This window comes from Glycine soja, chromosome 12 (genome assembly GCF_004193775.1).
Source record: "Glycine soja cultivar W05 chromosome 12, ASM419377v2, whole genome shotgun sequence".
In the NCBI taxonomy this organism is placed as follows: domain Eukaryota; kingdom Viridiplantae; phylum Streptophyta; class Magnoliopsida; order Fabales; family Fabaceae; genus Glycine; species Glycine soja.
Genome location: NC_041013.1, coordinates 5,655,670 through 5,667,770, shown reverse-complemented (window position 1 = coordinate 5,667,770; position 12,101 = coordinate 5,655,670). Strand labels below are relative to the sequence as shown.

At 31.7% G+C, this 12,101-nt stretch overlaps 1 protein-coding gene and 1 long non-coding RNA gene across 5 annotated transcripts; one reads left to right on the top strand and one right to left on the bottom strand.

The window, feature by feature from the left end:
- Positions 1–2,749: 2,749 nt before the first annotated feature.
- LOC114380485 (receptor-like protein kinase HERK 1) lies at positions 2,750–6,633 on the top strand. 3 transcript variants are annotated; one of them, XM_028339565.1, is made up of 3 exons: positions 2,750–2,835; positions 3,409–3,548; positions 3,722–6,633. In XM_028339565.1, exon 3 carries the CDS (start codon positions 3,770–3,772, stop codon positions 6,281–6,283), a length of 2,514 nt encoding a protein of 837 aa, XP_028195366.1. In that variant the 5' UTR covers positions 2,750–2,835; positions 3,409–3,548; positions 3,722–3,769; the 3' UTR covers positions 6,284–6,633. The 3 variants fall into 3 exon arrangements, with proteins under 3 accessions (XP_028195366.1, XP_028195368.1, XP_028195365.1); XM_028339567.1 differs by lacking the exon at positions 2,750–2,835 and having other exon boundaries at positions 3,097–3,548; positions 3,726–6,633; XM_028339564.1 differs by lacking the exon at positions 2,750–2,835 and having other exon boundaries at positions 3,097–3,548.
- Positions 6,634–9,902: 3,269 nt separating this feature from the next.
- Positions 9,903–11,478, bottom strand: LOC114378098. 2 transcript variants are annotated; one of them, XR_003659255.1, is made up of 3 exons: positions 10,916–11,478; positions 10,677–10,778; positions 9,903–10,151 (listed from the first exon to the last, which is right to left on the bottom strand). It is a non-coding gene; the product is annotated as an uncharacterized LOC114378098 (long non-coding RNA). The 2 variants fall into 2 exon arrangements; XR_003659254.1 differs by having other exon boundaries at positions 10,677–11,478.
- Between the last annotated feature and the right edge of the window lie 623 nt (positions 11,479–12,101).

The window sequence follows — 12,101 nt, the reverse complement described above, 5'->3', positions numbered from 1 at the left end:
ATCTATCAAAATTACAATAAATATATTTTTCAATGAAAACAATTTTGTTCAAGAAAAAAAAAACTATTATGACAAACAAAATTCTCCCTCCCACAATCTATTATCTATATACACCTATTTTTTAAAAAAGCTATTCACAAACTGATTATATGGATCCCAGATTGTTATTTGTTGGATCAATGATAGTGGAAACTGCATGTGTCATACCACGCATATGACATTTTATTGTCACTTTCTATCTCTATCTGTTTCTTTGTTTATATTCCAGGTGGACAAGTGGCACTACACGCATGCTTCTGTTCTGGTACGTGCCCCAACAATTCAACTATCATATCCTTATTTCATTTTCGTATTTCCCAATTTCGCTTTTTTGTTGGGTAGTGAATGAATTACACTCTTTTGTTTAGTTTTCAGCAAATGAAAGAAAGAAAATGAGCATTTGATTTGATTTCACGTGAGATTGTCCACCTCATAACGAGGAAGTTGTTGCAGGCCACCACATCTTCCAACATTCATCTGATAACACCTTCCCCATACGCATCCTATTATCTCCTTTTAATTTGTTAATTTTGTTTTCTGTTTTTTAATTAATTAGTTTTCTTAATGTATTATGTGATACTTGCGGGCAAAGAAAATTAATAATGGATGATTTTGACGTAAAGACAGAAGGACGTGCAGTAAAAACCCCTTGTTTTTTTTAAGTAATGATAATGAGAAGAAAAAAATAATAAATGTAAAATAAAAAAATTCAAAAAATGTAACTCAATTGATTTATCAAAATAAATAAATTATTAAAAATCTTGGATATTATCTTTAATTCCTATGATAATACGAAGAAAAATAGAAGTTAAAGATATTTAGGAGTTTCAATAAAGTTTAATTTTAGTGTCATTGTAAAAAAATTACATTATCAATTCATAAAAATTATTATAAATATAATTTTAATATATTTGCTGTAGAAGTTATTAAATTTATAATTAAAAAATAGTGTAAATTCTATTATACTAGTGTATTACTTTCTCTTTAATAAATTTATAACATTTTTATAAAATAACTAGCAATTGAAAATTCATAACAAGATTTGAACTGAATTTCTTCCCCTTATATGTTATCATGTGTGTAATATATATTTTAATACTACTATATTGATATTTTAATACTCTAGTTTGTTTTGAAATTAAATGTTCCGTTTTCTCGATTAATGCGATTTTTACTTTGACCAAAATTGCATGAGAAAACGTGCCTCTACGTTGTAACGAAAACATAGTACTACCTAAATGTTTTATGTGAACTGTCCCATGAGGTGAAAAATAGTAAAATATAAAATTAAATTCCCATGATTAATACTGTGTTAACAAAACAGTTTTCTTTCACATATAATTCTAGAATATAAAAAATCAAAATTATTAACACATAACATACAAATAACGACATATTTAATTTAATATATTTAAAATTAAATATGATTAGATAATATATTAACAAGTTAGTATATTTTAATTTTACAAAAATGATCAAATAAAACAATCGGTTTCTTTAACCGATGCCATTTCTCCAAAATATTTCTTTCCAATTTTCAAGGAATTTCATTTCTTAACGGCCATCACTGAGAAAACTTCAATTTTACGATATTTTGATTACACTTTAATAATTTATTTCATTGCCCGTTTCTTACGGTTACCCTCGTCTGCACGAAGATATTAGTATTAATATCTTGCTCATAGCTCAACGTTTTCATTTTCTGGCTATTATATTAATCATTAAAATATTAATTCCTTATCTATGAATCGTGAGATTTGTAGGTTTGACAAATTTTATGTCAATGTCGAGGGTTCAAATACAATTCTTCTCTTCTATGTTGGTTTGAGACCAATTATAAAAATGGTTATTTGAGAAAATTATCAAAAAAAATATCTTATTTTAAATAATATTTCGTATGATCCTTTATATAAAAACAAATAGATCTATTTTTTTTATAAATATAAGAAACATAAACTCACTTTTAGATGTATTAATTGTTAATTTCTTTTTTATATCTTAGTTTACATTCTTTTCTACTATACCTTAATTTACATTGAACTATAATAATGATATTTTTTTTCTTAAGAGAACTCTAATAATGAGATGTTCACTCATTCTATATGCAAATAGATGTATGTACTTTCATCAAATAATGGGTGAGTTTATTTAAATTAAAATAAGCATTTTATGTAAGTGTTTTTTTAAGAAGTAAATAAAAATTTACTTCTTAAAATAAATATAAAATTATTTTTTTAAGCAAAAATAATTTAGACAAATACATTAAAAAATATGAAGTTATTTATTGTATTAAAATAAATATTTAGTTCATCAAATAAGTTTAAACCAATTGATTGATTATCATTACTTATTTTTTAAAAATATTGTCACTACTTAACTCATGTAATTTCATGAGTATTTTTAGAATAAAATTTAAATTACTATATTATTATTTAAAATTATTTCACTTATCTATTTTTATTGTTCTCGATAAATTATTTATTTTTTATTATAAAAAGAATCGGATAGAGTACTTTTAAGAATTCAATTTTTTATTAAACATAATAATAACGTCGTGTAACTCAATAAATAAACCTATGTCGTTTTCATCAGTTTTTGGATGGATTTAAAAATACTTACTTTAATAATAGTAGTTGGTTGTTAATGAAAAGCTGAGTCTGAAATTCAAATAGGTCAATATATTAATTGAGAGAGACATAAGATTGTTGATATCGTATTATATTCGGTCACTATTTAACCAACTTTTTTCGGTTCATTGATGGTCACTGCCAGCAAAAGCGAGCCCACAAGCATATGGTAATGGCAGAATAAACATTCATCTCATCTCCTCTGTTGCCAATATCATTGCATAACAGAATCATTAACTCTTTTTTATTACTGTTTATATATTTTTTTTAGTCTGGTATTAGTATGAAACAGTACTCATAAAAAATTATGACTAATATTCATTGAAAATCATAAGCATCCATAATAAACTAAATATGAATCTCTTATATTCTTTATTTGATCCCAAGATTAAGATTCGTATCTGAATGATTTAATTAAGAAACATAAGATTATGTCATCAATTTCAAACCATTGTAATTGTTTATTATTTATTATTATTTTATTCCCAGATAGACATGAATCATGGTTCCACCTCAAAAACCAGGTCATCTATCTGAAGCATAAGCGGTTTTTCAATTTCAATCTTGTGCACACCCTTTTGACCTTGTTTCAGTCTTTTCTCTTTCTCTCTCTTTATTTAATCTTTCTTTTTTATTTAAATAAATAAAGTAGAGCACAAAAGAATCTAGGACTATATATATTAATTTCGTTCAAAAAAAGGACTATATATTAATTACTAACGTTGTCATCAGTTTATACCAGCTTGTCCTGAGCTAGATGCGTGTTGGCATGCGTTTCATCTTCGGCTCTCATCATTTGCATTGAATTCCTTTCCATTCAACAAAGGGTATTCAGATTTGCGTTCTGCACTTCTGCTCTTTGGTTCTGGTGGAGCTCTCAAGGTATTGTATTGTGTTTAAACTTTGAAGGTGCAATGTTTAATAATCGGTTTTCATTTTCATTCTGTTCTCTGTGTTTTCCACCCTTTTAGTTTTATGATTGACATGTAGAAATTCATTGCTTTGTTTTTCTTTTCTTGCATGTACCGGTACTCTTCCTTTGATAAAATCATAAGGCAGAAAAGAGAAAATTTGAGAGAAAAGGAGAATAAATTGTTATAAACATGAGGGATTGCAGAGAAATTTGCTTGTTCATCTGTGTCTTATCAATCTTGCCCTTGGTATGTTTTTCTGCCAACTTTGTTCCTACAGATAATTACCTTATAGACTGTGGATCACCAACCAATACTCCAATAGATAGCCGCAATTTCACAGCGGATAGTTTCTATAAGAATTTCCTTTCCACACAACAAGATATTGTTGCCAGTACCTCCTTGAAATCAATCACTTCCACCAGTGATTCGCCTCTCTATTCAACAGCTAGAATTTTCACTGCACCCTCAAAGTACACTTTTCCTATTAACAAAAAGGGGAGACATTGGATCCGTCTTTATTTCTTTCCATTTGCATATGAGAAGTACAATTTGAGTGCTGCGAAATTTGCTGTTTCCACCCAGAACTATAATCTTCTCAGTGACTTTAGTGTGCAGAAAAATCCTGTTATGAAGGAGTACTCTCTAAATGTGACCTCAGACACCCTTGTGATCACCTTTTCCCCTTCCGACAATTCCATTGCTTTCGTGAATGCCATTGAAGTTGTTTCGGTCCCTGATGACCTCATTATTGATGATGCTAACACCCTAAATCCAGCAGGAAGCTACTCTGGCTTGTTTGCACAGGCACTGGAGACAGTTTTCAGGGTTAACATGGGTGGTCCAACCATCTCCTCCGGCAGTGACACACTTCAACGAACTTGGGTTCCTGATGAGAAATTCCTTATACAACCTAACTTGGCCCGTAATTTTACAAATATAGGTGCTGTGAAATATGTAGATGGTGGGCCAACAGAAAATACTGCTCCACCTTCTGTTTATGGTACTCTAACACAGATGAATTCAGCCGATGATCCCCGAAGTAATTTCAATGTGACTTGGCAGTTTGATGTGGAGCCTCAATTTCAGTACCTTGTTCGACTTCACTTCTGTGACATAATCAGCAAAAGTCTCAATGAACTGTACTTCAATGTTTACATTAACTCCTGGTTTGTTGCCAAGGATCTTGATCTTAGTACAATAAATAATAATATTTTGGCTGCTCCGTTTTTTAAGGATATGATTACAGCCCCATCTGCCAGCACCAAAATTTTCATAAGCATAGGCCCTTCTACTGTGAATAGCAATTATCCTAATGCTATTTTGAATGGGCTGGAAATAATGAAAATGAACAACTCTGTGAGTAGTCTCAGCTCATCAACAGCTGTGCCTTTGTCTAGTACTTCTGGTTCAGGTTCTAAGAAAGTTGGCTTGATAGTGGGTGTGAGTGTTGGGGCATTTCTTGCAGTGGTCATTGTTGGAGTTTTCTTTTTTCTACTATGCAGGAAAAGAAAACGTTTGGAAAAAGAAGGGCATTCGAAGACATGGGTTCCCTTATCAATCAATGATGGAACTTCTCACACCATGGGAAGTAAATATTCTAATGCCACAACAGGAAGTGCTGCTTCAAACTTTGGGTATCGCTTCCCTTTTGTGACAGTTCAGGAGGCTACAAATAATTTTGATGAGAGTTGGGTTATTGGCATTGGTGGTTTTGGTAAAGTATACAAGGGAGAGTTAAATGATGGTACTAAAGTTGCAGTTAAGAGGGGGAATCCTCGGTCTCAGCAGGGGCTTGCGGAGTTCCGAACTGAAATTGAGATGCTCTCTCAGTTCCGCCACCGCCATCTAGTATCATTGATTGGATATTGTGATGAAAGGAATGAGATGATATTGATATATGAATATATGGAGAAGGGAACTCTCAAAAGCCATTTGTATGGTTCAGGTTTCCCAAGCTTAAGTTGGAAGGAGAGACTTGAGATATGCATTGGAGCAGCCAGAGGACTGCATTACCTTCACACTGGCTATGCTAAGGCCGTTATTCACCGTGATGTGAAATCTGCAAATATCCTGCTTGATGAAAACCTCATGGCCAAAGTTGCTGATTTTGGGCTATCGAAGACTGGGCCTGAAATTGATCAGACACATGTGAGCACAGCTGTCAAAGGGAGTTTTGGGTACCTTGATCCCGAGTATTTCAGGAGGCAACAGCTTACGGAAAAGTCAGATGTGTATTCATTTGGGGTGGTTCTGTTTGAGGTTCTTTGTGCTAGACCTGTTATCGATCCAACCCTTCCTAGAGAAATGGTGAACTTGGCTGAATGGAGCATGAAATTGCAGAAAAGAGGGCAATTGGAGCAAATAATAGATCCAACACTTGCTGGGAAAATCAGACCAGATTCTCTTAGGAAGTTTGGAGAAACGGCTGAAAAATGTTTGGCTGACTTTGGTGTTGACAGGCCTTCTATGGGAGATGTCTTGTGGAATTTGGAGTATGCTCTCCAACTTCAAGAGGCGGTTGTTCAAGGTGATCCTGAAGAAAATAGTACAAACATGATTGGTGAACTCTCTCCACAGGTCAACAATTTCAACCATGAAGTAAGTGTTTCTGCTGCACAATTTGAAGCTACAAGTCTGGATGATCTGTCTGGTGTATCAATGAGTAGGGTATTCTCACAGCTGGTGAAGTCTGAAGGGAGGTGATTTTGAGCATTACATCTTCTAAATTTGCATTATATTACTCTTTTTTTGTTATTATTTTAGTGGTTTGTCTTCTGAACGGGTAGTTCTCAGCCTCCTTGCCTGCTTGAGGCACTTTATAGACTTGTAAAGAAAGGTCAAGTTAATGAAACAAGTTTGCTTAATTGTATCCCAACAATACATTTCCCTGTTAAATATCTGATTTCTGGTGTTTGAGTAGAATTGTCTTGAAAAATGAATGCAAATTGTATAAATATGTTCTTTTAAGTACCTTGCCTCATCAGCCAGAGAAACTTCTGAATGGCAAGTGCTTATATTAAATTTGTCAAAAAGCCATGGGTTTCTTTTTTGTACAAGTGGTGATAGTGATACAAAGTTGTTTTTGACCAATAGCCTAACATGCAGTTTCCCTGAAATGGTTGTTCAATTAAATGTTCGGCATGCTGTAATTTGTTATTCTTTGCAAGTTTTGGTTCAACAAGCTTCCAAATTTTCTAACCTGAATTTTATTAGTTGCAAAAAATTATGTGCATATCATATCATGCTCATGCACGGTGTCAAGATTGGAGACATATATGATGGCGACATTGGTCAGAAGGAACAAGAAATTTAAATCGTTTGATTTAGCAGGGGATATGTCAGCCATGGCCACCATTGGTTCATGGCTGACATAGAATACGCCAAAAATCTATTAGATATGGCAGGTCTTGGATTACAGGAATCAAAATATAACTGTCATAATCGTAGTACTATATATCAGACCTAATTTTACTATAAGGAAGTAAATATCTTTTGGACAGGATAAAAACATTGTACGTGTAGATAGTGTATGCAAGGGGTTAACAATATGTGGGTAGGTGGATTAACAATATGTGGGTGTGGGATCTCAAGTGGAGAAGAGTGTGGTTTGAATGCGAAAAGATTTTGGTAGGTGAACTTGAGTCCTTACTAGAGAGGGGAAGTATTGGTAGGGAGGGGGAGGATCATTGGTTTTGGGTAGAAGATGATTCAACATTATTTTCGGTTAAACCGGGCATATTTGACCTTAAATGATTTGAGAATTGGTTCTTGTAAGGTGGACATATTCAAAAAGCTATGGGAAATTCATATTCCACCAAAAGTGTCTTTCTTGATGTGGAGAATATTTCTCTATAGGATCCCAACAAGGATGAATTTACAAAAAAGGCATATACAATTGCTAGATCACCAGCTTAAGTGTGTTCTCTGCAATGAGAAACCGGAAGACACGTCCCATTTATTTTTCACCTGCTCGGTTTCTCACCTTATCTGAAAAAGATGGTCACTGGTGCAAGTTCAGCTCTCCCAGAATCTGCAACGGATCACTTCTGGCAACATACTCATGACTCGCTTGGGGGTAAATACAAGAGATTGTGGTTGGTGGGGTGGCTCCATATTGTGGAATATATGGCTGCAACGCAATGCTATTATTTTTGAAGGCCATCAATTAGATCGTGAGAGGTTATGACATAAAATTATCTTTTTCACATGAACATGGTTGAAGGCACTCCATAAGGATTCTACAACTCCCTTCCAGCAGTGGCAAGCAAACCCGAGAGCTTCGTTTTTTGTCCTTTCAAAGCTTATTTTATGCGGTATTGGAGAGGTTTACGGTTGTTGAGGAAGTGTATCTTATTTTATGCAGCTTGCAGGTAGTATAGAATAAGATTCATTTCTTTCTTATTGGCCAAACTCATGTATTATTTGATGGCTCTTAATCTTTTCGGGGATGTGCGTAGTATAAGACTATGTGTTATTGTGTATTTCTCTTTTAGCACGTCTTGTGCTTTTAAAAAAAAAATAAGTGTATGCAAGGTTTTTTTTTCTTCTTACTTTAGCCATATCATCAGTAATGATTCTTGATTCAGGAAACAGGATTATTGCTTGAGAAGCCTCGTTACATAAATTATGTCAATACATACGACCGATGTAGGATACTCATGGTTGGGTATTTACGTAACTATAACTAATTAATAACTAGATTATAAGTTCATGAAATCCATAAAGTTAATATTTCATTATCTTTAGCTTTGTCTATGCTCTTCAATAAATTTCTAAGAGTGTGTTTAGATGGGGGAATTTTAAATTCTAAGAAATTTTAAATTCTAAGAATTTTAAATATTTTAATTGAAATTTTTTATTTTTAAAATTTTGTGTTTAGATAAAAAAATTAAAGTTAGAGATTTTTAATATTTTAAGGTTTTCGAGAACTTTCAGGTAGAAGAGATGATGAAAGTTAATAAGAAAATACGCTAAGATTTTAGAAGATTCTTTTATAAAAAAAGAACTTCAATTTCTCACCTTTTAGAAGGAAATTGAAATTCCACATTTTTAGTTGTTTAAAATTATGTTTTAAAATTTCAAAAATTTAAATTTATCAAGAAAAGCAATGAATTCTAGATTTACAAAAATCCAAATTTTCAGATAAATTATTTTCCTCAGTTAAAATTCTCTATCTAAACTAAGTATAAAGTTAATGAAATACAAAATTTTATTATCTTTTTCTTTAGTATTTCATTATCTAAAAAAACTTCATCCAGGATACAACAGAATATAAGTTAGTATTTCATTATCTAAAAAAACTTCATCCAGGAGTACTTCACAGTATTTATGCTCCTTTATAATGCTTGAGGAGTCCTTGTTCCCAAGAACCGGAAAGTTGAGTTCATACAAAAGGTATATAAATGAGCACTTCCAAAAAGTTTGCAAGACCTGAAATCAATTAAAGCACATGCCAAACTAAACACTCTAGCCATTTGATTATCAGTTTAAGGCTTGAAGCAATTCACAATAAAAAGTTGAGTTACAATTTCACTTCAATATTATTATGCATTTTAAATACATCAAATATCTTTCTTAAGTATTTCTAACTTCTAAAAGTATTTTTAATAGAAAAATTTATTTTGAGATCTTAGTTACCTTTTTAGTGGATGTTATAGTGTTACATCATTCTTAATATCTCTCTCATTTTTAATTTCAATAATATAACTTATTTTGAGATCTTAAATCATTTTTTTAGATTCTACAAAAATTAGATACAAATTAATTTTGTGGAGAAAGAGAGAAAGTAAAAAATATTTTTTAAAAAAATGGATACAGTTATTGACAATTCTTCTACAAGTAATGGATCTTCACATAAAATCTAACATGCTATTCCAATAATTATTCCAATAATAAATCTTAACAACATCAGATTTTGAAACTAATATCTCCTTACAAAGATTGGAAATATTCTAACACTTTATCTAGAAATAAATTGCAACCATCCGTTTAATTATACAATTTGCATGATGGCCAATAAAACAATTCTGATTCAATATTATATTGGTCTCTTTTTTATATATAACATGAGATTAATGCTCCAAAATTAGATAACTATATTCAGGAAAATAAAGAGCATTACATGCTATGATAATTACCTGATGCTTAGACTTTCAGGGAAGAAAACGTTGTGATTTCTTTCCAATCTGTATTATATTTCATTATTCCTAAGGCTAGTATAATCTACAATAAATCTAAAATGGAGAGATGTGAACTCCGTAAGCTTGTGATCATACGCAATCAAGATAAAAGTAGTAACAATTCCAAAAAAAGGCATACTATCAAAGTGAATTATGAAGAGAAAATGATTTGATATGTAAGCTAATATACAAATGAAGAATAAATAAATAAAATGTTCTTAGTTCCAACAAAATAAACAAAGAAAAAAGTAGACAGAAAGGTAAACATCAACATAACAATGTCAACTCGGCTTTGATTCACTGGAAGATGGAATGCAATTGATCGTGTCAATTATGTAAACCACCCTTGATGTGGAAAAAGTTACACCAACTCTGCTTCATGACCATCTAATCTGAAAATAAAAAATAAAATAAAAAAAGAAAAGAAAGAGATTAAGGATAAAATAAATCCTCTATATCAACAAAGCAACACAATTATTTAGGGTCATCAATCCATGACAATGACCAAAGCTTTACATTAATTTGCTCAGGTACAGTTTAGGAAAAATTAATAACCAATTTGATGCATAAGAGTTAAATAATTTATTACATTCTACCCTATGCATAATTTGGAATTGAAAAGGATTCAGTAATATCTAATTGCATATCTCAAATTTAGCCTCAAGTGCACCCAAAATTGCATCTGGTATTTCAATGAAAATTAATCAATCTTGTATAACATCAAATATTGATATTTGCGGTACAAAGCCAGAAACTCCACATATAACATCAAATATTGACTTAGAAATTTTAGCTTCACCTTGGAAATGACCATATTCGTTATTGAGAAGCTCAAAATGTGATAATTATGAACAAAAATTAAAAGAAAAAAGTCAAGTACGTTACTGCAAAAAAAATAAAAAAAATTACGAGCCAACCAGAATGTGAACTGCCTCACGGCATCCGTCTTTCCTTGTAACCACTTATTTCCAGCCTCTCCTAGTGTTTGAAACTTTCAGTAGCCGCTAGAACCTGTTTGGCTATTGACTTCCAAGGTCACACAAATCATTGCAAATGAGCATCTCTATTTGTATTTGCAATGAAAAAATATTAAAATTTTATATGCTGCTGATGTATAATGGCTTAAATCACAAATTTAAAATAAAAAGTCATAAACCTTAGACATTATTCTTATGCACATGGAGGTCTCCTCTTTTAGCACGCCTAACAGCTAATTCAAAACTGTTTGTCTGCAAAAATACTCAAAACAAAAATTTAGAAGTTGATTCGAATAAGGTATCCATTTATGATATTGTGATCTTTTTTGCATGATATTATGGGGAAGATGAAAAAATGTTGGGGGCAGGTTTGAACCCAAAGGAAATGGGGAACAAAAACAGAAAGCCACTTCCTTTGGGCTGTAATCCACCTTCTTCAAATACGATGAAACTTCCTTCACAAATTTATCATACCTTGCCTTAAAATACTTCGAAGTTGTTGCATGTATCTGCAAAACAAACAAACCAGAAACACTTGAGCACAAAACAGAGTAAAGATTAAAACAAAAATCCATTAAATAAGGAGAGCATGCTCATGGGTCTGATCGTCCTTGAAGATCCCATCTTCAAAACCACCCATGGATGAGGTTGCAGTCGTAGAGTCATAGTTAGAGATCCAAACGACGCCGTTGTAGACGATAGAGAAGGTGGACAGGCCTTTATAATGTTAATAGATATCATGTCTATATGTACCATGCATTATTTTGTGCAGTTATTATATATATATATATATATATTCCAGCAATGCTACAATTCTTCATTATTTTGTTGATTGGTGCTTTGCCTTCTACTGGTGGTCCTATTTTTTGTTGTTTGCTGGCTTAGCTTATTGTGGAATTGTAACGTTGGAGAGGTTTGTTAGAGATTTTAATTTCAATATGTTCTAGAATAGAAAACGTAATTGCCATACAATGCTACAAGTCAAATTCATAAAGAAGGTTAATATAACTTAGAAGTTAAATAATATCTATCTCCACGAGTTTTGGGTGGCAGGCTGGTAACAAGTTAAATCTTAAGATTCAAATACATACTATTCTTTTATTGTAGCTAACACTTATTCCTTCAAGTTACTGAAATATGGTTTAGCGTATTACCTTCAAATTTAAGTATTTTTTTTTGCTGTGTAATTTATACAAAAAACTGTTATTATCTTTAAGGATAGAAAATAGTAGTAGAGAAAGCAAATAGTCTCTTCAGAAAAAGTAATTATGAGCATACGATACTTTTAATATATAAAGAACACTGTAATTCCATCATCATGTAAAAAGTTTCACCAAATTTGGGATTTAGGATTCTTACTAAACT